General features: G+C 37.8%; 6 protein-coding genes across 16 annotated transcripts in view; 3 read left to right on the top strand and 3 right to left on the bottom strand.

Moving 5' to 3' along the window:
* Nucleotides 1-184: 184 nt before the first annotated feature.
* Nucleotides 185-526, bottom strand: LOC111430528 (ESX-1 secretion-associated protein EspE-like). Its single transcript, XM_023066792.1, has one exon. It carries the CDS (start codon nt 524-526, stop codon nt 185-187), a length of 342 nt encoding a protein of 113 aa, XP_022922560.1.
* Nucleotides 527-3518: 2992 nt separating this feature from the next.
* Nucleotides 3519-6964, top strand: LOC111430490 (transcription factor bHLH143-like). 2 transcript variants are annotated; one of them, XR_002708330.1, is made up of 5 exons: nt 3519-3635; nt 4265-4788; nt 4924-5076; nt 5164-6596; nt 6671-6964. XR_002708330.1 is itself a non-coding variant. In XM_023066742.1 (4 exons), exon 4 carries the CDS (start codon nt 5180-5182, stop codon nt 6257-6259), a length of 1080 nt encoding a protein of 359 aa, XP_022922510.1. In that variant the 5' UTR covers nt 3519-3635; nt 4265-4788; nt 4924-5076; nt 5164-5179; the 3' UTR covers nt 6260-6964. The 2 variants fall into 2 exon arrangements, 1 of the variants encoding a protein (XP_022922510.1); XM_023066742.1 differs by having other exon boundaries at nt 5164-6964.
* A 2009-nt stretch (nt 6965-8973) lies between these two features.
* On the top strand, nt 8974-12771 carry LOC111430483 (LRR receptor-like serine/threonine-protein kinase FLS2). 2 transcript variants are annotated; one of them, XM_023066726.1, is made up of 3 exons: nt 8974-9225; nt 9340-9683; nt 9947-12771. In XM_023066726.1, the coding sequence occupies exons 1-3, from the start codon at nt 9008-9010 to the stop codon at nt 12235-12237; spliced, it is 2853 nt and encodes a 950-aa protein (XP_022922494.1). In that variant the 5' UTR covers nt 8974-9007; the 3' UTR covers nt 12238-12771. The 2 variants fall into 2 exon arrangements, with proteins under 2 accessions (XP_022922494.1, XP_022922493.1); XM_023066725.1 differs by having other exon boundaries at nt 8974-9683.
* A 1025-nt stretch (nt 12772-13796) lies between these two features.
* On the bottom strand, nt 13797-18867 carry LOC111430485 (uncharacterized protein At1g51745-like). Of its 3 annotated transcripts, none has more exons than XM_023066729.1 (5): nt 18187-18867; nt 18020-18067; nt 16283-16872; nt 15912-16181; nt 13797-15454 (listed from the first exon to the last, which is right to left on the bottom strand). In XM_023066729.1, exons 1-5 carry the CDS (start codon nt 18366-18368, stop codon nt 14226-14228), a joined length of 2319 nt encoding a protein of 772 aa, XP_022922497.1. In that variant the 5' UTR covers nt 18369-18867; the 3' UTR covers nt 13797-14225. The 3 variants fall into 3 exon arrangements, with proteins under 3 accessions (XP_022922497.1, XP_022922500.1, XP_022922498.1); XM_023066732.1 differs by having other exon boundaries at nt 18183-18289; XM_023066730.1 differs by lacking the exon at nt 18020-18067 and having other exon boundaries at nt 18187-18863.
* Nucleotides 18868-19242: 375 nt separating this feature from the next.
* LOC111430495 (serine/threonine-protein phosphatase 4 regulatory subunit 2-like) lies at nt 19243-23809 on the top strand. 6 transcript variants are annotated; one of them, XM_023066754.1, is made up of 8 exons: nt 19243-19350; nt 20373-20494; nt 20963-21043; nt 21523-21571; nt 21721-21814; nt 22107-22159; nt 22578-22640; nt 23164-23809. In XM_023066754.1, exons 2-8 carry the CDS (start codon nt 20397-20399, stop codon nt 23437-23439), a joined length of 714 nt encoding a protein of 237 aa, XP_022922522.1. In that variant the 5' UTR covers nt 19243-19350; nt 20373-20396; the 3' UTR covers nt 23440-23809. The 6 variants fall into 6 exon arrangements, with proteins under 6 accessions (XP_022922522.1, XP_022922519.1, XP_022922523.1 ...); XM_023066751.1 differs by having other exon boundaries at nt 19244-19350; nt 20376-20494; XM_023066755.1 differs by lacking the exon at nt 19243-19350 and adding an exon at nt 19381-19550 and having other exon boundaries at nt 20376-20494.
* Nucleotides 23810-24162: 353 nt separating this feature from the next.
* LOC111430484 overlaps nt 24163-27506 on the bottom strand; it is a 10970-nt gene continuing 7626 nt past the window's right edge. For both annotated transcript variants that reach the window (XM_023066727.1, XM_023066728.1), the window contains exons 13-18: nt 26437-26499; nt 26115-26353; nt 25908-26037; nt 25486-25578; nt 25122-25307; nt 24163-24891 (exon numbers count right to left, since the gene is read on the bottom strand). In XM_023066727.1, the coding sequence (XP_022922495.1) occupies nt 24595-24891; nt 25122-25307; nt 25486-25578; nt 25908-26037; nt 26115-26353; nt 26437-26499 (1008 nt within the window). In that variant the 3' untranslated portion in view covers nt 24163-24594. The remainder of the gene's footprint in view (nt 24892-25121; nt 25308-25485; nt 25579-25907; nt 26038-26114; nt 26354-26436; nt 26500-27506) is intronic.

Here is a 27506-nt window from a genome sequence, read left to right as displayed (position 1 = left end):
AATGTATTTAAAAAAAAAAAAAAAAAAAAAAATCCACATCATATCATTAAAAAATAGAACACAGTACAAGACAAACTTTTAAACAAACTCCAAATATAACCAATAACATGAAAGGATAGAATGGTATGTCAAAACCATAAGTATAATTAAGAACAATCACACAAAGGAACTAGCTAGGACTCCATCAAGGTGAAGAGGTAGCGGCCGGGGGCGGTGTGAGGAAAGGGATCGACGGGAAAGTCATTGGGAAGGACGGTAGAGTCGGGAGTGGAGGCAATGTCACTCCGGTCGGGATGCTACCGGGGAAGCTAGGAAGAGGAGGCATCTTAGGGAGAGAAGGTTGAGTAGTTGGCAACGTAGGCTGTGGGAGATTAGGAATAGAGGGCATTCCCGGTACCGTCGGGAAGGGCGGTAGAGGCGGCAACGAGGGCAACCCTGGCACGCTCGGCTGAGCGGTTTGAAGGAGACGACGAGCGGCTCGGCCGGTGTCGATGGCTGAAAACACCAAAGTAGCCATGAAAGCCATGATGAAGTAGTTGGAAGAGGGCATTTTGTTGGGTTTGTGAGTTGGGATATGGTGCAAACCAAGGGTTAACATTGGGTTTATATAGCTTAAGAAATAAAAGGGTTGGGTGAGTTTGGCCACCATATCAGCTTACCAACCAGGGGGAAGCATTTGTAGGTTAGCTACCGTTTACGAAAATATTTTTTTATTATATATTATTATTATTATTATTTTTTATTTTTTTACTTCAACCTTTTTAATCGATGATATGTGTCTCGACCAATTGGACAATAATTAGTTGTCATGTCATTATTTCATTCGGTCGATGACATATGTTTTAATCAGCTGAATAATGTTTGGTTCGTGTGTCGTACGTTTGATACAAATTTTCTATTATTTTGTCAATTTTAAAGTCAAAATTCAAAACAATCATACATGTATAATAAGGTTCATTAAATGAAACACGATATCTTATGGAAAAAAAACGCTCCAATCTTACGAGAAAACATGAATGAAAACACACAATTTTGGTTATAATAAAACGCTATCCCACTCTCATATTCAAACAAGCTTATGGGGAAGAAGTTGCAGGTGGAGGAGATAGTAGGGAATGAAGGCAAGTTTGGAAGCGCCATTGTTGGAAGCGGAGGTAGCCCGACCCCAGTCGGGATGTTCACCGGGAAGCTCGGAAGCGGAGGGAGATTAACCCTAGGCAATGTGGGTTGTGGCATATTCGGAAGAGTAGGGTTTGGCAAGGCAGGCAACGACGGCAACCCTATTGGAACCACTGGCAAGTTCGGTAGCGTGGGCGAACCAATTTATAAAAGATGGTGGGCAGCTCGACCGACGTCGATGCTTGAAAGCGTCAAAGCAACAATGAAGGTAATGGTCAAGAACTTTGGAAGAGGCCTATTTTTTTTGTACTAATTTTTAATTATACTCCTCAACATTTACAAATATCATTTTTAAAACTTTAAATTAACGCAACTTTTTTGTTAAATGAAGATGAAAAAACATGACAATGACCTATAAAATAATGGTACACGTTGACGTAATAAAGGTGACATGTTTTAATTATATCATTAAACTTTAAGATATGTTTCAATTATATCCTTAATGTTTCTAATTTTCATTTTAACCCTAAGTTATCGTCACGTTGGAATGAACATTTTTCGTTGCTGATCGTATCTATTATTTTTCGTAGTGTGAGAGAGAAATAGAAAAAGAAAGAGATCCCGTTGAATTGAAATTTAAAAGCTTGAACAATATAATAACGAGAATGAACTTCAATCTTACAAACCGACACGAATATTGAAAACACACAACAATTGTGATAATAATAAAACCTTAAACTCCACACACAAACTACCCAACAAGAATCATGGCTGCAAATAACCAACCAAGCTTAGGGGGAAGAAGAAGCTGCAGGCGGAGGAGACAAAAATGGGATGGAAGGAAATGAAGCTGGAATGGTAGGGATCGACGCCATTGTCGGGAGCGGGGGGAGTGCAGCCCCGCTCGGGATGTTAACCGGGAAGCTCGGAAAAGGCAATGTGGGTTGTGGTAGATTTGGAAGAGCAGGCAATGGAGGTATCCCCGTTGGAACGACGGGCAAGTTCGGCACCAAGGGCGGAGTAGTTTGCAAGAGATGGCGGGCAGCTTGACCGATGTCGATACTCGAAAGAGCCAAAGTAGCCATGAAGACAACGATCAAGAACTTGGAAGAAGCCATTGAGATGGTTTTGAAGGTAAGATGGTGATATATGGAAGGCATCATGAGAGTTGTTTATATATAGGTTGGAGGTTTAAGGTAATTTGGTTTGTGAAGGCCGCCATTGATATGATCTTGAAGAAACCCTTTAGATTAATTAGTTCAACAACTAATCGACAAAATGCCATGAACTTGGGAATTAGATCACCAAAGTTGAGAAGATAAGTGTTTGGTTTGTTTTTCGGAAAAAAATAAGATAATTTTAAGGAAAGAAAAAGTAGAATTAGGTAAACTAATAAAATGGTAAATTTCAAATATTGTCCATTTTGGCCCGTTACGTATTGTCGTCAACCTCACGATTATAAAACGCGTCTAGTAGGGAGAGTTTTTCACACTCTTATTAGAAATGTTTTGTTCTCATCTCCAACGAATGTGGGGGTCTCACGATCCACCCCTTAGAGGCCCAGTGTCACAATCGCCCTTTCTTGACAACGGTCATGGGTGACATGTCTTGGACAAACATGACCGTGACATTCAGCGTCCTTGCTAGCACACCGTCTCGGTGTCTGACTCTAATACCATCTGGAACAACAGCACAAGTCCACTACTAGCAAATATTGTTTGCTTTGACCCATTACGTACATCGTTAGTTTCACGATTATAAAACGCGTCTACTAAGGAGAGTTTCCATGCCCTTATGAGGAATGTTTCGTTTCCCTCTTCTATCGATGTGGAATCTCACAATCCATCTCTCTTAAGGGCTAGCGTCCTCGTTGACACATCGCCCGATGTCTGGCTCTGATACTATTTGTAACAACTCAAGCCCACCATTAGCAAATATCGTTCACTTTAGCTCATTACGTATTGTCGTCAGTTTCACGATTTTAAAACGTATCTATTAAAGAGAGATTTCTACACCTTTACGAGGAATGCTTAGCTCCCCTCGATGTTCGGTGCCATCGAAGAGCTTTTGGGATCTTCAAATCAAGAGGGAGTGATGTTGTCTTCTTTACTCCCAACACCTTTTTAGGTTAAACATGATTACACAAGACCAAGAGAACGGAAAAGTAATAGGAGAGGGAAAAAAAAGATTAATTTATTAAATTTTTATTAAATTTTTTATATTAAATGGTTAACTTATTTTAATTAATGTTTTTCAATATTGTATTTATTCCAATTGTTCAATAAATTCACGTTTTTACCCTTCCACATATATTCTCATTTATTTTTTTCAAAAGATTGTTGAAGGGTAAAAATGTCATCTAGTGTCTATAAAGTCTTGTCTTTGATAGAAGTCTAGGCTTTGATTGTTCGTTCGGCCCCTTCATACTTTCCTTTGTTCTTCGAGTGGTTTGGTTTAGATCTGATCCATCTTCGCAAATCTGGCTCTCTCTGGAAATTCTCTTCCGATTTTCTTCTGTAAGATTCTTTCTCATTTTCTAGCAATTTCATTGCTTGATTCCTGCTTGTTTCTCTCGTGTATTTTTGCTTTCGCGCTTTTCTGATTCTGTTGCCTGGCAAAGGTTTCTGAGAATCTGAAGATAATTAATCGACATGGAAATAGTTGTTCAGAGCTTTGGGAAGTAGGAAATGCCGAATGATTTTGTCGGTTCTGTTGTTTGCTAGATGGAAATTTTGATTTGATTGTCTTGGGAACTAAGCTGAAACGGATCATTAAAATTTCTGTTTTAAAATAAGATCTAATTTCTTCGTTTTCTTGGGGATCAAAGAGTGGCTTATTTTTCCAAAAAGATTCTCTGAAATTTCTCTTTGAAAATTGAAATATTGTTATTCTGCTTCAAATTCTCTTTCACATTCTTAAAATTCTTTTTGGATTTTGTATATATGTTCTATAGACATTGACATATCTCTCTTTTGCAGCTTAGAAAAAGCTATAAATTTCCTCCCAAATAGTTGGGTATCCTGTTTCTTTCGTCAAATATTTGAATGAATGTAGATTGTTGGAGTTCTTTACTTTTTTCTTGTTTAGAGTTTATTTTGTTATTTCCAATCCTTTGTATTTATTGTAATTTTTCATGTTTTTGCAGGGGCACCATTATATAAGTTGTGGATGTGTTAACTTTACGTATTGAGAGAATAATATGCTTTGGTTGAGCATATCCATTGATGTATTTCGTAAAGTTGTGCATTTGATCGTCTATTGCAGGGTTATTTTGTAGATCACTTTTTGTATAGATAACACTGAATTGTTCCTCCCTGAGCTCCTTCTTTCAATCAGCCATGGGTTCCAATCACTTTTTTATCATTTCCTGTAATATCTACATTAGCTGAAAAACTTCCTGTCCTCAAACACCATTTTGGTTTTGGTCTTCTGTTTTAGTCTTACTTTTTCTGCCCCTTTGTCAAGGAATCTAGATAGCTCATTAAATTTCCAGTTAAATAGTTCTTTCTGCAGTGAATATTCTCCGTTTAAGGTTCAGAAGTAGTTATGGTGTGCCAAGCTGCAACCCAGACAAGATTTCGGGCATTGAAACATGAGAATGGAATTGCAGGAAAACCAACAATTATTGTTAGAGTGATCGCATGCTTTCAACCTTTGCAGAATTGTCAGGTTTGTCAACTCAGTCTCTGCATCGTGGTTTTGCTTGTTGATTAACAATTGAATTATTTGAATCCCTCTGCTTGTTCCCCCTGAACTTGGCTCATTCACTACCGTTGATTAAACTTTTGGTTTTTTCTGTTCCAGGCCGAGTATTTTCGACAATTGCTTAAGCCTGTCACGTAGATTGAGTAGCATTTATTTCTCTTAAGCTGGACTCTTGCGAACTTCTTTTTCTCTTTGTTCCTGAAAGCATTTTGCAGATAACTCCCATAGCAAACTAGAGCACAACATTTTGAGGTAGTTCTTGCCCCATGCTTTTTAAGTTTATTCTCCTTATGTTATTTCAGTTGTTTCGAAATAGTTATATTTTGAAATATTGATTAGGTGGTTGTTCTGCGGTATGGTTGGGACTGATAACTCTCGGCTTGATTTTGAGCATTTTGCTTGGCAACTGCACAATCGTGATTCCATGAATGCACCAGTAGAGATCAAGCAACAGGAAAGCTTACAAAGGAATATCAACTGTGGAAATTGCATACTTCCCACATGTGTGGGAGGAATGCAAGGGTTTGCAATTCCACCATTACCCAGTTTTAAAGTGGAACAGCTAAATGTTGTTCAGGAGTCACGTCAATGCTTACCCCCTCATTTCCAGAACTCACTTGGTACTCCAATGCCTTGGCAGAAAGGAAAGGAATCTATGCATTATGCTCATGCTGGACCTAGTGGGATGCCTGTGTCAAAATCAAATAATGGCTCATATCCGAAAGGTTTTCTTATCTTTGATCAATCTGGAAACCAGAAGAGATTGATGTATGCTCCTATGTGTCCTCCTGTCTATATTCCCTCAACTTTTGCTGAAACCAAGCGTTGTGGTTGGCTTGAAGAAGAAGGGGCAGCTGGAGACATTGATTCTGTCAAGTATTTTCCAAATACTCTGTCCAATGAGAATTATGTAGCTGATGGAGAGAGTGAAATGCATGAAAACACGGAAGAAATAGATGCATTACTTTACTCAGACTACGACTGTACTAGTTGTAGTAGTGATGATGAAGTGACTAGCACAGGACATTCTCCAGAGATGATCCATGAGCATTGTGAGAAGGAAGAACAATGTCAAGAAACTACTACCGAAGCTGCTAGTTCTAATGGCCCAAGAAAAAGGCAGAGAGTGCATGATGGGGGCTACGTAAAATCACTGCCAAGTACTACGGCTTCTTCTGCAAGAGTTGAATTACAGAAAATTGTCAATGACGCAGAATCTAGCTGTGGCATGGTCCATGAGGAAGAGGCTGGAACAGATGTTGATTTTTGCCATTCTTCTTGCAAGAAAGACAGGATCAAGGAGACGTTGAGAGTACTTGAGAGTTTAGTTCCTGATGCTAAGGGAAAGGACCCATTGTTGGTTATTGATGAAGCTATTGATTACTTGAAGTCCTTAAAACATGAAGCTAGCGCTCTAGGTGTGAGCTGCTATTAGATCGCATGCCCCAAATTTAGATGTTGATGGTGTGGTAACTTAAGAATTCTTATTTTGGATTTTGATGGATGCAAGATCAGTTTGTGATGGGTTAGCAAATGGAGGTATAATGTCTGGATAACATTGAACCCAGCCGGTAATGTGTGAATTATTGCCATTTTTATTCGTTGACAAGACATGATTATGTTTGATGCTTTTAAGGGACTAAAGATCAGGGGAAAGTCACAAAGATTTGAACGCATGGGATGTGATAGTGGTGGGTTATGCTGAGAAATTAAAGACCCCACCTTTTCCAGCAATTCGGAGAATCTCCCAGGATTGAGTGCATGCGCATTAGGTAACTGAGGTCCCACTTTCCACACTTTTTTCTTGATTATGTGCTATGTCTTTACCCTTATTACTCATTTATAGAGATTGTGCTGTAAAAGTGGAGCTTGTCCATTGTGGTGTTAGGTAGATCTTGCACGGTTCGAGTTTTGATTATGAGAGCACTATGAAACTTTTGACTGATATCAGCTTTGGAGATAGATTTTAGTTTTGCTATTAGGTGTTGCGTTGATGTAATAATTGAGGTGTGAATGCTTTTGTGAGTCTATCATGTTATATGTACTGCTTTCTCTATGCTTGTACTTGATCTAAGCCTTGAGAATACTGGCTGTATAATTATATTGTTGATGAATTATACAAAGCGAGATTGTTTGCTAAGTGCTTTCTGCAGTAGTTTGTCTCTGCAGTAGTTTGTCTTGTAACAAAATAATCCGATAGTTATTGAGCAGTTATCCCTTTGAAATGGATCAAACCTACCACTCGCAAGTATTGTCTTCTTTAGGTTTTCCCTTTTGGATTTCCCCTCTCTTTGGGTTTTCCTTTTGAATTTCTCCTCAAAGTTTAGAACAGTCTGCTAGGGAGAGGTTTCCACACCCTTGTAAGGAATGTTTTGTTCCCCTTTCCAATCGATGTGGGGTATCCTCGCTGGCACCCTGGTTGGTATCTGGCTCTGATACCATTTGTAACCGTCCAAGCCCACCACTAATAGATTTGTCCTCTTAAAACTTTTTCTTTTGAATTTCCCCTCTAGGTTTTAAAACACGTTGGTTAGGAAGAAGTTTCCATACCCTTATATGGAATGCTTCGTTCCCCTCTCCAACCGATATGGGATCTCACAAAAAGCCTCTTATTGCCGATCTTCTTCGTGGACATACACGTTCTCATCTTCCCAAGGCTCCTTCCATGATTTCAAATTTTTCTGTATAAATTTTCATTCATTAGGAAACCTCCAAACTACATGATTTAGAGAGACCTTGATGTCAGGGCATCCTTAAGCTTCTTAGCTAAACCCAAACCATTCACTTCCTCCCCACTGCAATCTATTTTGGCCCTGGTATGGTAAACTTGACAAGTTGCCTATCAGTTAACCAAGAGGACGTTGGACAAATTTGATTGATCTAATTTGCTTATTACTAGGGATATAGAGTGGGCAAATCTGGTTCTTCAATTTGAGCAAGTAACTTTTTTTCACCACACGCTCCCTCCTGGTTAATTATTCATTTCTTAAATATTTGGTTTGTGGTTATTCTAATATCACCACTTTCATATGTGAGATCCTTATGTTATAGTAGATGTCTGCTATCCTCAGTCAGTAAGCATCCATTTTCATCTTACAATCTCTCGATGTTTATCATATTCTTCTAAATGTGTCTTTTTCCTTTTCTGTCGTCCTCTCTCTCTACCATGTAGAGTTCGGAATAGGAAAGATGTTTTTGAATTGATACTCATTCAGATACGGTTCTTTTTGGGTTCTTCCTTTCAAGCTTGCCCTCAAGGTTTGTGGGCTTTTCGTTTTGGGCTTCCCCGTTACATTAGGGAAAAGTTTCCACTCTTATAAGCAATGTTTTGTTCTCCTCTCCAATCCTGTGGGATCTCACACCCAGACCAAACCAATAATTTCCATATAAAAGTCTGAAACTTAAACAACGAAAACAGTCGGAATTTATGAGAAGAAGAAGCCGTGTGGGGACTGGTTTCTTTATTTTTTGGTCCCTTTAAATACCCCTTGTGTTGACAGTTGAGGAGTGTGTGTATTGACCAAGTTTCAAGTCTTCTTTAACAGCCAAAACCTTACGAAATTCACCAACCATGAATCCAAATCAGCTCATTGATCAAGTTTCGTATTTTGATATGGTGTGTTCGTCTCTTCTTAACAAGAGATGAATCCGAGATGAATCCAAGAACAAGAGAAATTTTAATAATTTAATTTTTTCTTTAATTTGTCCATTTAATTAGAACCGAAATAATATAGAGACTTAAAATGTGAAATCATCCTTAGCCACGTCCAATTGGAAGATTTTCTCATCCCATTTCTACCTCATATTTCATTTTCCATCCCAATAAATTTATTCATTTATTCTCATCAGAATCAAGGTAAAAAATCTTTTCAAGTTCGCGAAATTGGGTTCCCCACAAGAATTAATTTCTGGTTGGTGGGTATCAAATTTTCCACGAGAATTTTTTGCCCCATTGCGTGGGATCAAATTTTCCACAATAATTTTTTTTCGTTCGTGGAGATCGGGTTATCCAAGTCATTTAATGATGGGATAACAAAATAAAATAAAAGTTTAATACGTCACAAAGAAAAGGTCAACTCGTCAAAAAGAAAAAGAATTTTAATAAATTCTTAGAAAAATAATAGTACACATATATACCTATCACTCATACTCCAAGGCATACTCCAAGGCACTCCAAAGCAACATGGTTGGAAATTTTCTTTTGTTTCTAATGCTCTTCTTTGGGATGAACATTTGCAGCGGCTCTGGAAATCCATCGGAAGTTCTTTGCATTGAGAGTGAGAGAGAGGCCCTTTTGAGATTCAAGAAAGGGCTTGTAGATCCTTTGAATCGTCTCTCGTCGTGGGATGTTAAACAAGATTGCTGCAAATGGGTTGGCATCAGTTGTGACAACTCGACCGGGTATGTCAAAGAGCTCATACTTGCAAATAATGAATTCTTGGAAGCTTACCAATTAAAGGGAAATGTAAGCGACTCTATCTTGAATTTGAAGCACTTAACTCACTTTGATCTTAGTAACAATGATTTTGAAGGAGTACGAATTCCAAGTTTTTTAGGATCAATGGTGAGTTTGCGTTATCTTAACCTCTCACGCGCAAGATTTAGTGGATTGATACCTCATGAACTGGGAAATCTATCAAACTTGAACCATCTTGGTTTGGGAGGTACCTACCCACCTCTATATACGGAAAATCTTGGATGGCTTCATGGTTTGCCTTCTCTATTGAAGCTAAATTTGATGCATGTAGACCTTAGTAACGCATCTTCTTGGTTACTAGACATAAATAAGCTTCCCTCGCTTCAAGAATTATATTTATGGAGGTGTAAACTTGTTGATTTTGCTCCTCTAGATCATGTCAATTTTGTTGAGATATGATTCAAAATGAAGATATGATTCAGAGTACTAGAGATATGATTCAAATATTCAAACTATGAGATTTTTAGGAGATTGTTAGTAGATTTAAATTCTTTCTAGATTTCGATGATTTACTATTTCTGGTCCAGTGTATAAGCTATAAATACTGGAATTGTGTAAGCCTCTAAGCATCGAGTCAGTAGACAATAATAAAGCATCGCAGCATTCATCTATTCTTATCTCTTTCACTATCCCTCTTTCCAACAAATTTCACTTCTCTCTCAGTTCTTGACATTTCGTCGAACAACTTCAAGTCTTTCCTACCCAAATGGATATCAAATCTCAGTAGTCTTGTTTCACTTGATCTAAGTCGTAATGATTTCCAAGGTCCAATTCCATGTGCTCTTCAAAACATGTCAGCCCTTTCATATCTTGACCTATCAAGCTCAGGTTTCAATTCTTCAACCATACCTAGTTGTCTCTACACTCTCCACAATCTTCAACATTTGACCCTTCGTAATCTTGGCTTAAATGGGGGAATCTCAAATAATATTGCCAACTTAACAAATCTTGTTTCGATCGACCTTTCCAACAATGAGCTGGATGGAAGAATACCAAGATTGATAGGAAACCTTTGCAATTTGGAAAAAATCAATCTTTCCAACAATAAACTTGCTGAAAATATATCAGAAATCTTTGAGAGCTTCTCTGGTTGTCTCATGGATAGTTTGATTTCATTGGATTTGTCGTATAATAAAATTTCAAGTCATTTGACGGATAAAATTGCAAAATTAAAAAATTTGTCAATCCTTGACCTTGCTAGAAACTCGATCACTGGTCCTATTCCAGAGTCCATAGGAAATTTATCTTCACTAACAACGTTAAACATTAACTACAATGAACTAAGCGGAACTCTTCCAAAGAGTATGGGATTCCTATCAAGTCTGCAAGTACTTACAGTATCTGATAATCACTTGGAAGGCATACTATCGGAGGATCACTTTGCAAATCTAGCAAATCTAGAGATTTTGGAAATGAATGACAATAATTTCACACTGAATTTTGCAACAGAATGGATTCCTCCTTTTAATCTCTATATGATAAGGCTGAGATCTTGCATCGTAGGCCCCCAATTCCCCAAATGGCTCAAATCCCAAAAAAAGTTAAGTTGGGTTGATCTCTCTAATGCTAAACTTTCAGACACCATTCCAGATTGGTTTTGGAGTTGGTCTTCACAGTGTATTTACCTGAATCTCTCTCACAACCAACTCTATGGAACACTTCCTCATATTCTTTTCACGGGTAATATCTCAATCATGGACCTTCGCTCCAATCTTTTCCATGGTTCATTGCCTCGTTTAGTATCCTCCCCTGCTCAGCTTGATCTTTCAAACAATTTCTTCTCTGGAAACATTACCCATTTCCTATGTCGTTCTCAGTTCTTAGGGATCTCTGTTCTTCATCTTGGTAACAATTTTTTATCAGGAAACATTCCAAACTGCTGGGAGAATTGGGAATCACTACAAGTTCTAAGCTTGGACAACAATAATTTGTCTGGCATGATACCAACCTCCATGGGGTCTCTAACCATATTAGTATCGTTGCATTTACGAAACAACAGCCTTTCCGGAGTGATTCCTCGGGCTCTTCAGAGTTGCTTGGAGTTGAGAGCTTTAGATCTCAGTCTAAATGCCTTCCATGGAAAAATACCAGCATGGATTGGGATGAGCCTATTGAAACTAATGACTCTCAACCTTGGGAACAATGAGATAAGTGGCCTAATCCCGAAGGAACTTTGTCATCTTTCATATCTTCAAATCATGGACATCAGCAATAACAACTTAAGTGGGTCTATACCTCATTGTTTTGGCAATTTTACGTCCATGGCTACCAAGAGGGACCTATCACAACGTTTTCATTTTATCTTTAACAAAGGCTACGCTATCGCGATTCTCGAGAATGCATATGTGAGAACTAAAGGAAGCGAGCTCTATTATGATACCATCTTGGCACTCATGACTAGCATCGACCTCTCTAACAACAACTTATCCGGAGAAATCCCTGAAGAAATCACCAACCTCTTTGCACTGAGGTCTCTCAATCTCTCAATAAACCATCTAAGAGGAACCATCCCAGACAGAATCGGAGGCATGAAGGATTTGGAGTCTCTTGATCTCTCAAGGAACCAACTCTGGGGACGAATACCACCGTCCATGTCGGAGTTATCGTTCCTAAGTTACTTGAATTTGTCTTACAATAACTTGTCGGGTCCAATTCCGACAGGTACTCAGCTCCAAAGGTTTACTCCGTTTAGCTTTATTGGCAATGAGCTGTGTGGAGATCCATTAAACAAGAGCTGCGGAATGGAGGGTGTCACCCCAAAATTTGGGAATGAAAATGGAAAAGAAAGTGAGGGAGGAAGTATTATTGATGGGTGGTTTTATCTGAGCATGGGAATTGGGTTTGTGTTTGGGTTTTGGGGGATTTGGGGTCCATTGTTACTCAGTAAGGCTTGGAGAGTAAAGTACTTCTTGTCTGTATGCCACAAACTCGCATAGCTCAGCGATGTGCTTCTTGTTCTCTCTTGTTCTGTTTTGTTCTTTACAACACATGTCATCAAGCTTCCAAATGCCCTGAAACTCAATGGAAAAAATGTATTTTTGGGCTTTAAGCCAAAGATGAGAAACATTATCACTATTCGAAATCGGTAAATCGAGACTCCAACAAAAAAAAATTTACAGGAAAAAAACTAGCTCGATTGAACATAACTCAACAGGTTAAAGCATATGACCTCAACTAAGAGGTCAAATTCCCACACTCACTTGTTTCTGATATCTTTTTATCAGTTGTTGTTGTCTAAAATATTATGCAGATTTTCACTGATGCCGGTTAATATGTTATTCGTTTTGGTGCTTCTGATCCTGTCTCGAAGACAAGCTCGAGCACTAATGGTTGATTTCCTTTCGTTGCCATTGGTGAGTAGATTTGAATTGCTGGACATACGAAGGCTTCTGGTAAATTCCCGAAGTGTAATAAGCATGTGGAAAAAGAATAAACATGACACCAAAAACAAGGATGTTTATACTACAAAATTTATGTTTAGAAATTGAAACTATATGTTTATGATGATTTCTTTTTAGCTTTGTCCCCACGTATATAGTTCATTCTTTTCTTGTCACATGTTAAATTATTATCTTTTAGACTAATCAATTCCAACAACTCAAGCTTACCAGATATTGTTCATTTTGACTTGTTATATATCGTCGTCAGCCTCACGATTTTAAAACGCGTCTTTTAGAGTTACGCAATGGAACTGGTACTAATCTAAATACCACCTTTTTGGGCTTTCCCTGTTGGGCTTCCTTTCAAAGTTTTTAGGCTTTCCCTTATGAGTTTACCTATTATACAATCCCACGTCGGTTGGAGAGGGGAATGAAACATTCCTCATACGGGTGTAGAAACGTATCTTTAGTAGACGCGTTTAAAACTGTGAGGCTAAAGACGATACGGGCTAAAACAGACAATATCTACTAGTAGTGAGCTTGAGCAGTTACAAATGATATCAGAGCCAGACAACGGGCCATGGGTGGACGTTGAGCTCTCAAGGTGGATTATGAGATCTCACATTGGTTAGAGAGAGGAGCGAAACATTCCTTATATGGGTGTGGAAACCTCTCTCTAGTATATGCGTTTTAAAACTATGAGGCTGACAACGATACGTAACGAGCCGAAGCGTACAATATTTCCTAGTAGTGAGCTTAGATAGTTGCATGAACAATTCTACCATTAGATAGTTGCATCAACAATTCTACCATGGACAATTTGTTTGTTATCTTTACAAAATTAAAATTCTGACCACTTATTAATCTAGTTGAGAAGATTATAAAAAATGATTCCTCTATCTGAAAGCAAGGACAATGAATGCCAGCCATTGTTTTGTCGGGGATCGAGCATATTCAAGTGAATTGGGACAACATCTAGAACTCAGAGTTATCAATGTCAATAAAAAGTAAAAAATAAGAGAGAGAGAGAGAGAGAGAAGGAAATGAGAATAGAATTAGAATTAGATAATAGATGTTCATACAAACATTCTCAAGCAATTGCTGAATGTAAAAGGAACACAAACTAAAAACATGCCTGTATTGTAATCATACAAAGAAGAACAAAGAAAAAGGGCGAAGGGCCAGAGTCATTTACAAATGAAGTGGCCCTTGGAAACAGCTAAATAAAGATTTACAGTGAATTCAGTCTCCAGATTTCTTGTGGACTTATGAAGCTGAACTTCTAAACAAGGTAAAACAGACAGATCAAAGAACTATCTTGTATTGAACAAAAAATATACATTCTCCTATATAAATCCCACAATTAACAACTTAAAAGAATACGGTCCCCTAATTACTACTTATTACAGCTAATATAGGCCATCATGTTCAACTTCATGCTCTCAAGAATCAGGGCTGGCAATATCCACTACCAATTTGCAAGCACCAGGGGATATACATTTATTTGGGGCTGTCATGAGTATACACTACAAGTGAGTAACTTGTCAAGGATCTGTATTAGAATTATTATTATTTAACAACAATACCACGTTATTAGTGGTGGTGGCTTTGGAGGGTGGCCTATTGATCTTCTCTAATAATCTACTGAACACTAATTTTACAGGTATGCATGCTACAGTTGGTGGCCCAGATGATTCTGGTTTCATCAATCCATTCATTTGACAAGTTACACTATCATGTATTGCCATGTTACTATGGTTCTGCTCAACGCCTATTGAAGACAAAGTTCTAGTCTTAGTCTTCTGGTTATTAGATGATATGCTTACTTTCTTTACCATCTTTCTTGGGAGCCTTCTCTCATGAGAAGAAGAAGAAGCTCGGGGAATTTGTGGTTGGCCCCTCCCCTGCCCCGCGCCTGTCTTGTGACTGTTGACCCCGGTTTTCACTCTTTTGCACCTTGTTTTCCTTTCTTGATCACCAAAAGGAGAGTCATAGCCAGCTTCTTCACCATCCAGTACTGTTGGCAGATGAGGGCGAGGGATGCGAACGTTTGCTGTCCTCCTTGCCGTCCTCCAAGCTGGTTGAAGTGCTGTGCTTCCATCATTTTCACTGGGTCCGTTGCCTAGACCATCAGAAAGAAGCGTTTCAGAAAACCCGTCTTCGAGCGTTTCAATTTGAATTGGATGCCCGATTATAGCCTGCCCATTTAACTTGCTCATGAGTGATACTATAGGAACAGGCTCTTTCTGGTAACTTGCATGGACCTTCAGATCAACATCTATTAGTATAGTTCTTGTCCTCCCGCCAAAATGATGACGGATACCATACAAGGGATTTTTGACATCCCAATATCCTTTCAAAGCAGGCTGACCTTCCCAGTCGGGCATATAGTTTCTGGCAAGATACTGATCTTTTGAAACTCTTTTTGAGGCCAAATAATATTCCTCTTCCAATGCATCAGCATCTCCCTCCATGCTATCATCAAAATAATAATTCTTGTTATTAAGTCTTGCCTTCCCATGTACCCATAGGTGGCTTGATGGTTCATCGTCTACTCCGACAGGTCTCTTAGAAAGATTACGAACATTCCTTTTCCCCTTCAATTGCCACTTAGACACTGCTTCGTTAGTAGACACGGGTTCATGATGATACAGGTGAGACATGTCACCAGAATGCACAGAATCATCAGGCTCCTCGCTGCTCATATTTACATGCTCTTGTGCGTCCGTTCTTTCAAATGTACTCGGCTCCTTTTCTGAAGGCAAAGTGGAATCTGAAAAAACCAAATATATATGGAATAAATTAACCAACCAATAGGAACACTATACTAACTGCAAACTGATCCTACAGTTGAGAGATCTAACAATCTACAGCTCAAGGAAGGTTAACTTGTGTTTTTCATTGGCAGTAATAAGTTAAGATTGCAACCAAAGGAATGAAAGAAGGGAAAGAAAAAAACTCAATACCTCAACCAAACAAATGCTAGAAGCAAAATATACAGCGACTTTGTATATTGTATCTCAGTCATTGGAGGTGTGAAAGACCAAAATATTTAATAGGTGCCTCTAGATGGGGTATAGATCATTTTAAGAAAAAATGAGACGATACTATTCATATTAGGATAAGCACTCGAGTAAAATACATCATTGAAATCTGTAGCACACAAATTAGTAGAATGATATCCACACGAGAAACATCCATCCATATATGATATACATATACATAATTACCTGAAAGTGCAGCCGTGTCATTATCCACGTCCTGATCTGACCTGGAAGAATCAGAATCAGTCTCTGAGTCAGAAGAATCATTTTCATATGAACCAGAAGCATTTTCTTCAACCAGGGAATCAGGCCGAGAAGGCATAACCCGGGTTCCTGAATGGGGTGTTGACATCTCAACCTGACCTAGAGAAGGTTCTCTGTATTCCAATGAATCACTAGAATCAGCTGGAAGATACATACACTTGCTCCTCTTTACACGATCAATTTGCTGCATCCCTAAAGAAGAAAACACATGACGCAGTCAATCTAGCTGTGGCAGTCTACTTTGAGACCGTTCTGACATCGCTATCAATTCAATATATTAAAATTTAGCTTACCGTTTGCATCGCTATCATTTCCAATGCTACAAACACCATCACGAGGAGCCAAAGCATTGGTATCAGTTGCAAGCATTTCAGAACCATTTGAGACAACAGAAGAAGATGGAACCTTTCTTTTTGAAGGAGTAATTCTGAGCCCAAAGTCCTGCAAGCCTCTCATTCTCGGCCTTGCTTCAGAATGGTCATCCTCACCACTAAGTTGAGCTCCTTCACTTGTTTTATGACATGGATCTGTAATTTTACTGTCATAATTTACATCTACTATCTTAGAAAATTGATGTGATTCAGAATGCCCATCGTTCATATCGTCAGTTCCTATATGTTCTGAAGAAAGTATTTCCTTCTTTGCAGTGACACCGGATGATTCAATTGTCATTTGATCAGAACATAAATTAAGTTTTCCTTGCTTCTTCAGTAGCTCCTTCTCAAGTTCAAGAGCATGAAGGATGGCATCCTCCCTACGTGCATATTTCTCTCTTTTCTTTATTGGCATTCCTTGCGAGGACTCTGCCCTTTCAATACAATCATCAAACTCACCACATCGGAATGGCTTTACACGCTTGGACTTCTCTAAATTGTACCAATCCCTGAAAAGTAGATGAAGATTATATACTAATGATAACAATAATTTTATTAGAATTAAAAAATAAATAGTAAAAATAATAAATAAACAATAAAAAGAGAGGAGATGCACAAAAGCTACGTATGCAACTTTCTTGCTTATAAATGATATTGAACCCAATAAATTACCAAACGTGTGATCGGAAATCTATTTAACGGGATGAAACAGCAAAGGGATTTCCTAGATTAGAATCAGGTTTGGCTACAGTAGGTGAGGAGTAGTAACAGAACAATCTATCCATAAAAAAAGCCAGTATTCAAACTCTCTATCCTGTAGATTCTTTCATAAATCGAGAACCAATCTAAGTCATTAGAATCCCAAAATCCTCAGCCAACAATTTACCGTTCAAGCGATAGCATAAAGGCTCAGACAAAGGACTAAAAGAGGAGAATTTGGCAGCCACTGATCTTCCCAAATCCTGGAGCCAGACCTTGGCTCCTTTCCTCTAAACTGAAGGCCAAATTTGTCTTTCCAAAATTTCTGCACTTGGCTATAGCAGACCAAGGGGCTCTGGAAAGCTACCCAGAGGGACACTTTTAGCATTCCAACCCAACCAGTCCACCCTATGGATGCCAGCAACAAAAACCTTGGGCCATATTGCTGTTACTGGATTCTTCGCTTCAATTTTATGAAACACTTGTTTTCTAGGCACAAATGTTGATTGGCATGAACTTATTTGAAAAGAGGAAAACCTATCAGTGGCTATTTGGTGAGTGCACTCATTCAGCTATCTGGTTGGAAAGAAACCGCCTAACTAAGATGACACTGTTGCCTTGGCACAGAAATTAAATCTAACGAACTTCATAGGGATTGAAAGCTTGAATTTCAAGACTTTATGAAATGCTAAATCCTAATTCCCACTAAGAACAAGCAACTAAGTTTTTACACCATCTTCTCGCACAAGGATAGATGTCTTTCACTAACACAATTGACTACAACCTAGCCTCCGCAAACTGAGACAAGCATACAACTTATTCACAACCTTTCTGGCATGCTTTTCTTCTTACTTTCCAATTTACCATAGCAAATAATGAGATGATATAGTCAGATCTCGGATACTAAGGCATGAGGTTCTATCCCTAAATATGCATTTCCGTCATCTAAAACTCAACTTGTTATTGGACGCATTGGATATTTCCCAGCTTTCTTCAGTATTCAAACTTCAAGCAAAGAAACAGAGGTAAGCCAGTATAGGTGAAGACATAAACCATTGAAACAGAGGAAGCTCACTAAACAACAAGTAGAGAATTCAAACATCGTAAGGAGGATCCTAACTTACACACTGGCATCTTCTCTTCCAAGGAGCTTGACTGGAGTTCCAGATCGAGGTGATGTAAGGTGCGAAGATGAAAGCTCGTCGGAACCCAGGATTTTACCGGGCCACCATGAACCATTCCTCCTTCGGACCCACACGATCGATCCCACAGCATAATCAACCGCACCAGATCCAGGACTCCCCATTCTCTGTCCAACTTTTTCTCTCTCTTCACCTATCTAAGCCCCTTTCTCTCACCCCCCCCCCAACCCCCTAGCTTCAGTAAAACAACACGCAATATCAGGTCAACCTCCGGCGAAGAAGAGTGAGGTTCGGAGAATGATCCGACACTGCGCGGAGATGGAGGATCCGCAGAGATCGATGCGGGTTATGATTAGGGTTTCCATTCAGATTTGGGGATTTTTCATTTCTAGGGTTCCTGATTAAAAAATCCCCCTCTACGTATCTCTTTCTACCAATTCAATCGAAAGTTTCAGATCCTTGAAGCCTCCGTTTTCTCTATCTAGAACTGGTTTTTCAGACACTCTCATGCGTAATTAGATGGAGAATCACAAAGAAAACTCTCAGGAACCGATGATTCGGGTCTGATACGATCGGGTCGGGTCGATCAGTCGGGCCAACGTGTCTTGAACGTGAATTCGATGAAAATGATGAAATAACGATTACCGGATTTGGATGTACGTGTAAATGAGTCAACGTCGAATTTTATTATTATTATTTTTTAAACTATTTTATCTTATTGTCGTTTTAGGCCCTTAATTTTAATCAAATTACCGTTTACCCCCTTCAGTTAATCTCTTGTAAATTTTTAAATTACTTGGGCCATTTTCAAATTTGAAGAAGTTAAGGGACGTTCATTTTCAATTATGTACAAAATTTATTATATAATTATAAATATTAAATTAAATACTAATTGATAATTTAATTATAGATTTTAAAATTGTATTATTTAATTTCTTTTAATTAATTTAAGTTAATTATATAATGTATTAAATTTTAAATTAATTTATATTTCTGTCTATGAAAAAAGTTTGGCCCAATTTTTGGCGGCATCGGGCCTGGGCCTTAAATCGCCTCACCGGAGACTTGCTCTCATTTGCTTCACCAGTCGGTCCGAGCGTCTCGGCTGTAGCTCGCTTCAGTTGAGATCATCTTCAAGCTCACTAGGTAAGTTCCGTCGCTTGCTCGATTCTGTCTGGTCACTATGTAAAGGAATTAGAAATAATTGAAATGCTGCTTTAACGAATTATCTTTTCCTTGTTTGCTGCTGAATCGGTGCCCCTTTATTTTTAGCTGTATACTGTACGATGATGGCGATGTTATGAATAGTGTTTGCTTTGGGCTTATTTTGTTAGTGAAGTGAAGTTGTAAGCTTCAAGGAACTGGCGTCTTTTTTATTTCGATTTTGTTTCTATATTTGTGTTTGGGTTTAGTCAGTTGTATTGAAGTGATGATATTATGGTCCAAGTTAACTTTTAGAGATCTGACGTCTGAGTTCTTCCATAAGCTAATTTTTTAGGCCTGAGTTCCTATAGAATTAGTCTGTCATCCATTTCATTTTCTTCAAGATCAGATAAATGCTTCATGTTTGGTTTAGCGAATTCTTACTTCTAAAAACGGGATAATAGTTGTGTTAGATGCTAGAACTGATTTCCATCGATTAAAATTGCAAGAAATAGGGAATAGATAAGATATGTGCCCATTCAAGAAAAGAGCTCGCTAAAGAAGCTCCTTTTGGTATTTGTAAATAGTTAGGGGAAAAGAAACGTAAATGGTGGTGGTCATCCAGTGCTTTGAAAGACTGTGGCTCTCGCTTTATTCTTCGGTGGGTTTGGTATTGGAAGAATTTAAAAGAGAAATGAGTTTTGTTATCAAAATGGCTTCTACGCTTACCAATTATGTCTCTGTTTCCTTCTTTGCTTTCATTGATTGCCCTTTATTCTTGTTGTATATAATTTGTGCCCTCGGGATTAATTGGAATTGTGTTTCATTTGTTCTGGCGGGCTTCTTTTATTTAGCTTTTTTCAGTTTCGTTGGGGTCCCCCTTTGCAGTGTTATTTATCCTCTCTGTACTTCCATATTTCTGTATGGAAGTCTTACTATAGTTATGACTTTTTTTTTTTACTATGCTTTTAGTAGTCACTATGCGAATGGAACTGCAATATTTATGTTTTTGGTTACATCTGAAGTAGGTGGGAAGTAGACATCGCTTGATGGAGGTGCCACTAAATGAAGATTCAGAGCTCCCAGCTTCCGCCGATGCCGTTCATCAACAACAGGATAATGTTCTCCCTGATACCATAAATGGCGGGTATATAAGCACATCATTTCCCTTATTTCCTGTAATTTTATTTTTAGTTCACGATGTTAGTTTGTGATCTTGTTTTCTTATATTTTTGTAGTAGCTTCTTCCAAATCGCATAGAATACTTGTTACTCTGTTTGTGAATTTACAACTGCTATGAAGTTTCAAATTGCATGTTTTTACTTGGCTTATGTTTGCACGGCTGTAATGGGAGCAGATATGGGTTACATTCAAATGGCTAGAATTCCATTTCATTTTCCAAGGACACCTTTAGCAACTCATAAAAAGTGATCTCTTTTTACCTTCAGACTTTTTGTTCTTTGATTAACTTTTTGTAGAGAGGATGATAGAGTATAGTTTTTTGAGGATCCTTAACTTTTAAGATGAGCATTTCATGTCCAGCTGTTCTGGCTTGTTTATCCAGTGAGTTATATTTATTGTTTTGTAAAAGTATTTTTGTACCTGTAATTTCCAGAACCATGGAGCAGAAGCAAGAAATCTCTGAGGTAGAAGTAAGAGGGACACTAGAAGCAATTGCATCCGCAGGGAAATTCTGGTATCTTTCTTCTCCACCTAATTTCTGTTGACGTAGGTATGAATATGAAGACGCTATATCAAAAATCTGATACAGTTCGGACTTTGGAAGTGTATGAATTTATACATCAGAATCTAAAGCACTTCGATATGTTGAATGGTTACCAAGTGCAATTTAAATAGGGAGGCCAAGGGGTTCATTGGTTGAATTCTGCTAGACTAGGTTTGTGGGAGGTTATTTTTTTAAAGAATAGGAGAATTGTTGTTCATGAAAAAACCCTTAAAATTGGAAGAATAAATCTATTGTAACAGTGTAATTTGTCCCCTTATAGAAACTTTAATTGGAGGTTTCTTTAGTATGCTCTTTTGGATGTAGGTCTACCCGTGGAACTTATGGCACACAATCAGCTACATAAAATATGAACTGTGTGGATCAGTTTAAAGTTTTCTTTTTGTTATGAACTTACAATATATATGTGTTTACGTACTTTATGTTCTCAGGCATGATTGGGAGAAATTGAAGAGCATGCTTTCCTTTCAACTGAAGCAGGTATGGGGAGGTACGCATGAATGCATTTCTTGTGTTTTTTAGCAGTGGATGTTTTAAAGTTCCTGCATAGGGGGCATGCATATCATATTTGTTGTATCCAGTTTTTTAGTGAAAATTTTGACTCTTTTTTTTCTTGCCTGCCTTTGAAGGTGCTGTCAGAATATCCTGAAGCTAAAGCGTCTGGCGAACAACAAAGTACTTTAGGAGAAACCTTCCCGGAACTGGTAAAGCGGCTGGATGAAGGTTTGTGAGCTTCTCCACTTCCTATTGTTTACTGTAGATTTATTTGAAAAACCAAGTTCGGGCAGTAAACTACACTTTGAATCATTCAAGTGGTCATGCATTTTTGGAGTCACCTATCTAGTGTATAAAATATACTACCGGTCCTTTTACTACAAAATCCAGTCGAACAGTTCTCCTAGTAATTTGAGAATACAAAAAGCTCTCCGGATTGATCTCAATAAAAGAAAGTTTCCTTTATGAGCCAGACGTAATTAAGATTTATTTTTTATTTTTATTTTTTTTTTTTTTGCAGCACTTCTTAGCTTCATTGATGGTCCTCCATTTACCCTTCAGAGGATTTGTGAGGTGATTATCCATATTCACTACAATGCAATTTCTTCCTATAAATTTTCATTTGTACTTTTTCGTTTATTAATTGTCAATGAGACTGCAAATAATTGCTTTAAAGAATGCCATTGTTACCGACCTTAGCACTCTTGTACATCTTATTTGTTAGTTCTTGTTATTCAAACATTACAAAATCTTTTGCCAAATATCGAAATTTGAAGCGACCATATCTTAATTTTTTTTTCCCCTTCCCCACTGGTCCTAATAATTTCAAAGACAGAAAAAGTTACAGTTAGAGCTTTTCTAATAGTTTCTTTTTTCTTTGCTGGTCTTTTGGGACATATTAGCATGACAAGAATTTGTATTAAATTGATTTAGCAAAATTATGATTCTCACCATTGTTTAAATATGTTCTCCAAAATTGATGACAAGACAGATCCTATTAGATGCACGTAGCATTTATCCCAATCTCTCAAAGCTTGCGCTTGCTCTGGAAAAGGTATGGAGTTTTCTTGATATTCTGTGTTTTATTTTTTTATTTTTTATTATTATTTTTTTTTTTTTGGACTCGTTTTGTATTTTATTTGGCATATCTGAATGCTGCCTGGTTTTTCTTCCTTTTTTCATTGTTCATTTAAAAATTCTCATTTGTGGCCCCTCATTGAACTGTTTATATGTAGTGTTTTATCTTCAAAGGTGATACTTATTTGTTGGTTCACTATTAATGTAAACTAAATTTCTAATTTTATAAAGGGGAAATATTATCGAAAATCTTTTTTGGGAGCTTTGTTTGGGTTGATTCTCTTTTATATTTAGGTCTTTTTCTTCCTCATGTATCTAACTTGTGCTTCTTCATTTCATCCACTTTTCTTACCTTGTAAAAGGAAAAGTTTTAAAGGAAGTATTACGATATTCTAATTTGTATTTAAATGTTGGTTGCATTATTATTCAATCTTAACCGTTCATATCTTGATAGCGAATGCTTAATATCATGTCTAATTATTCTAAGTTTACGTTTATAGAATCTTTTGGTGACATCCACGCTTGCCATCAGTTCTGACCCATGTTTACCGTCCCCCGACCCAAAGCCAAACGAGTTAGAAGAGCCAGAGATAGCTGTGGAAGAACAAAAGCATTTCTCCGATGTAGTAGAAAACGGAATTGAACCTATAGCTGGAGACAGGGATGAAGTAATGGCAGAGGTTGAAGAGGCCGATATGAATGATGGTATGACGATGGACATGGAAGCCTTAGTTGGATCATCTGAAACAAATTCTGCTGCGAACAATAATTCTTAGCCTTCATGACGCACCTTAAGCTGGCTGCTGTAGTTCTTCTGCTAATCTCTTTTGGGGAAGAGCCATGGCTGGTACAACATAGATCGTTCATTCCAATATTGAAGAACTATAATTGTATCCATAGTTCTTCAATATGTCAATTTCTTCATTCCAATGTAATTGCAGGGATGGTTATTTTACACTCGGGGAGTTTTGGCGGTTGGGTACAACACACATCGTTGGTACATGGAATTAGCCAACAATTATGAGCTACTGCTTTTGCTTGGATGTTTTCTTGATTAAATATGAGTGACAACCGATGTTCTTGACCTCTAAACTTTTGATATGGCACACCCCATTGGCCAATGTAAATGGTTTGCCCTCTTTGCAACTGTTGATTCCTTCTGATTTATCTAGCGCATGCAGGATAGTATGAACTTTTTCATATGGTCTTTAGATTTCTTGTGATGTTTACATATCTAGCTCAGTTTTCAAAAGATTTTAGAACTACCATCATTACAATTTATTTGGGGCACCAACTTCCTTGACCTTCCCGCATCGAGTAGGCATCAGTCTTCCATACATTTGCAAGTAATAAATTAATTGACTTGTAGGTGGCGAGATTGAACTATCGCCTGTTGGGGCACCAACTTCTTTGCCCCAACTTCCTTGACCTTCCCACACTGAGTAGGTATCAGTCTTCCATACATTTGCAAGTAATAAATTAATCGACCTGCAAGTGGCAAGATTGAACTATCGTCTGTTTGACAATCATTTATATTCATTCATATCATTCACAGTTAAAAAAGCAATGTCGAATTCTATGTGATAAATAAATCACAGTAGAAGTACTTAAAACTTTTAACATTCTTTTTTAGGCACCTGAAGATCCAATGAACCATATGCAATAACCAAGCTCCACTCGCTTGCTTATTGAAGAGGCCGTTGAGTATGCAGTGCGGCTCCTGTTGCTTTCAAAGCTGAAAGCCTTTCGTTTTCATGGCTTCTATAAATTTGCAGCCAAAGGTATAGTATCAGGGGAAGTTCACCAATGATGAAATTGTTCGAACTATTCCTACTGTAAATCACAACTAATATTCACACATCAACCGGCAATGCACTAGACCACAACTTGATCTCCCCCCCATTGGCCTAACTGTACAATTGAAGAACTATTTACACTCTCACTTCAACTACATCTCCATCTTTCAGTTCAGTACTGGGTAAGACTGGCAGACCATTAATCAAGACCAACCTCCCCTCGGATCCAACCCTTCTAGCGGCGTCCGCGGCGGTGCTACCAGATCTTAACCTCATTATCTCTCCGAGGGGCCAGCAAACAATTACCACTTCCTCGAGCGCGAAGGAGCTTCGACAAACATAATATTCTCCTCCGTGTTTTGCTTGTTGGAGATTACTAGCTTCACAAAGTAGTTGCTCCTCCCATTGAAGCATTGTCCTTAGAAAATGTACCTGAATAAGTTCTAAACATTATATCACTACCCTTCAATACTTCCGTATGTAATCACAATTTTATGAAAATTTAATTTTTCTTTCTGTTCATGCAGTTGTAAGGTGGGTGGATGTTGCAAAAATAGGATTCTGTGATTAAATTACATGATGTACTTTGCAGATCTTTCAAAAGGTTTTCCAAACAGGTATATGACAGTAAAAATGGTTTTGACTAGTGATTAGAACAAAACCTTTGTATTGATGCTAGCGTCCGGGGAAATTGATGCGACTGAGACTGAACTTGTCCGAGACGAAGTAGAGTCAATCTGTTTGCCCTCAGAAATGGCAGACATTATAGCCCAATATTCGGATTCTTCCCTTTCTGTAAAATCAATGACCTGAATGAAGGTTGGAAGTAGCCGACCAAATTGATCTTGCTGCATGAGAAGGCAGAAACCAATCATTATGAACTAGTCAAAGCAGTGTCTAACAAAACCGGTAAAGTAACATATTAGATTCTCATGATCCAAGTTTTGACTTTCTGTGCTGGAATAGCAGCAGCAATCAGATGAAAGCTGATATCAGAAGTAAAAACCCATAAATCTTAATGCATACCTTATGGTAAATACCATCCCGACAGAGCGTATACCGCTCTAGACAAGTACACCAATCCCCATGACCTGGTTCACACCACCATTCATCAGATACCTGGAAATGAATCAGCAGCAGCACTGGAACAAATCTCAATCTGAATAAAAATTTTGAGAAAAGAATTCCATACAGGATTGAACATTTTATGGTGTGCTTTAAGTTGTGTGTAAAGTGGACCATTAGATCAACAGTTATAGTGTGCTTGTATTTGAATCTGGTCGGTCTTGCTTTCAGTTCATATTACATTCAGACGTTTAATACTCCTCCGACCAAATCATCATAAAAGTTCCCAGAAATATTATTTTCCTGATCAAACTTTAATTGCGGCTCACGAACTTCTCCCCATTATTATGTTCTGAATTATCTGGAAAGTCAAGGAACCAAACCTTTTTGTATAACCTAGCATAAGCCTCCCAACGCTTTATTTGGAACGTAGATCTTCGGTCAGCCACCGCTTCAGAAGCTCCAAGTCCAAAGCTCACAGCAACAAGCAGTTCCCTTCCGTCCTCATCCACTCTGCAAATACATTATCAGATGTAAACGTAACTTATTGAATTGTTTGCTGTAGCATAAAACTAGATTAAGGGGCATACCTGATGATAACAGCAGCAAGCAAGTGGCTTCCTTCCACTCTAAGAACCGGATGGCCAGCTTTGAGAAAACCATACTTACGAGAATAATCTCCAATGGAATTCTGGAACTCTGAATCGGAGAAACACCGGGATACATCTCTTTCAGATTCATTTTTGCTGCTTGATGACGGGATTTTGTTTCCATTTTCTTTGTAAAGCCAATGTGCAGCAAGCCCATGTTCAGCATATTCATGCATCCTCTAAAAGAGTAAGTAAAAATTAAATGATCAAAATGAAGACTGATAAGAAACTCACAAACTATATCACGAAAGAAGTTTAATACCTGCGTTCTTATTTGAACTTCCAAAGGCGAGTTATCCGGACCTATTACTGCAGTGTGCAGAGACTGAAATCATAAATTGGAAGTTATGCAGAGGCCACGAATAAATCAGGACTACATGTCAGAGAGAAAAAAAAAATTCTTAAATTAAGTGATTTCAATTCATGTGAACCATTATCTACCCACACAGTTGTAAATTATTATTAACAATATGCAGAGAACAAACTTAATATAAACTCTTTACTCTTTTGACCAATTGGAGAAATCTTTTGTACCATCATTGGTTTGGGCTATACCCTTCATTTGTAAAATTCATACACATATGAAATTCGACTCTTATCAGAAAAAAAAGGGGCAGCTTAATATATTTCAATTCCCAAATTTTAGTAGTTTTTAAATTTATTTTGAGTAACATTTCCTTCGTACATGGTAAAGGGTGCAAAACTAACAGGAATTAAACTCATTCTAGTTTATGCACCATAAGAACTTTTTGTAAATTCCTTCGAGTTTTGGATTGAACCTTTTCTCACTACATTCATCTATGAAATTAATTTCTTATTATATATTATTATAGTTTTTTAATTAAAAAAAAATCAAGTATAATGTCTAAAAAAGACCTTTATCCTTTTGGGATTCTTCCTCGTCCAAATGATTCAAGATATTGGCCTGGTAACTGCTAAAGGGTGGCCACGAGGTAATGAAATAAGGACTTTCAAGATATTGACCTTTATACTTTTTGTAAATTCAAGAATCTTTTATGTCCAATTGAGTTAATCACGAAAGTTTGACCTCTTCCATAATATCTAAGAAAATTGGGACCTACTCCTTCAATGCTTTTTCAAAATGCATATTCCAAAAGAACTTTGTTTAATAGTGTACTTTGTTGAATCTACTTTAAACACTAAAACATATTGACATTGCTAAGGTGAGATACAGGCTTTTGTTTGGTAATCAAGCACTAATCATAAGGAAGATGACTTCATTAACAACAAAATAGCATAAACTATCAGTTTGGATTGCATATGATAGGAATTGTAATTCGTCATGAAATGGTTTTTTTTTTTTTTTTTTTT

Source organism: Cucurbita moschata, unplaced genomic scaffold, assembly GCF_002738365.1.
Source record: "Cucurbita moschata cultivar Rifu unplaced genomic scaffold, Cmos_1.0 Cmo_Scf00034, whole genome shotgun sequence".
NCBI classification, from domain to species: Eukaryota; Viridiplantae; Streptophyta; class Magnoliopsida; order Cucurbitales; family Cucurbitaceae; genus Cucurbita; species Cucurbita moschata.
This window is presented reverse-complemented; position numbering and strand designations above follow the sequence as displayed.

Coding starts and splice junctions, on each gene's coding strand:
- LOC111430528 (XM_023066792.1), bottom strand. CDS start 526: ATGGCTTTCATGGCTACTTTGGTGTTTTCAGCCATCGACACCGGCCGA.
- LOC111430485 (XM_023066729.1), bottom strand. CDS start 18,368: ATGGGGAGTCCTGGATCTGGTGCGGTTGATTATGCTGTGGGATCGATC. Junction 16,873..18,019: donor TCCAATGCGTCCAATAACAA/GTTGAGTTTTAG, acceptor TCTACTTTTCAG/GGATTGGTACAATTTAGAGA. Junction 16,182..16,282: donor AAATGATAGCGATGCAAACG/GTAAGCTAAATT, acceptor TTTCTTCTTTAG/GGATGCAGCAAATTGATCGT.
- LOC111430490 (XM_023066742.1), top strand. CDS start 5,180: ATGGTTGGGACTGATAACTCTCGGCTTGATTTTGAGCATTTTGCTTGG.
- LOC111430483 (XM_023066725.1), top strand. CDS start 9,008: ATGGTTGGAAATTTTCTTTTGTTTCTAATGCTCTTCTTTGGGATGAAC. Junction 9,684..9,946: donor TGCTCCTCTAGATCATGTCA/ATTTTGTTGAGA, acceptor TCTTTCCAACAA/ATTTCACTTCTCTCTCAGTT.
- LOC111430495 (XM_023066750.1), top strand. CDS start 19,955: ATGGTGGTGGTCATCCAGTGCTTTGAAAGACTGTGGCTCTCGCTTTAT. Junction 20,495..20,962: donor CCTGATACCATAAATGGCGG/GTATATAAGCAC, acceptor TGTAATTTCCAG/AACCATGGAGCAGAAGCAAG. Junction 21,044..21,522: donor GCATCCGCAGGGAAATTCTG/GTATCTTTCTTC, acceptor TTATGTTCTCAG/GCATGATTGGGAGAAATTGA.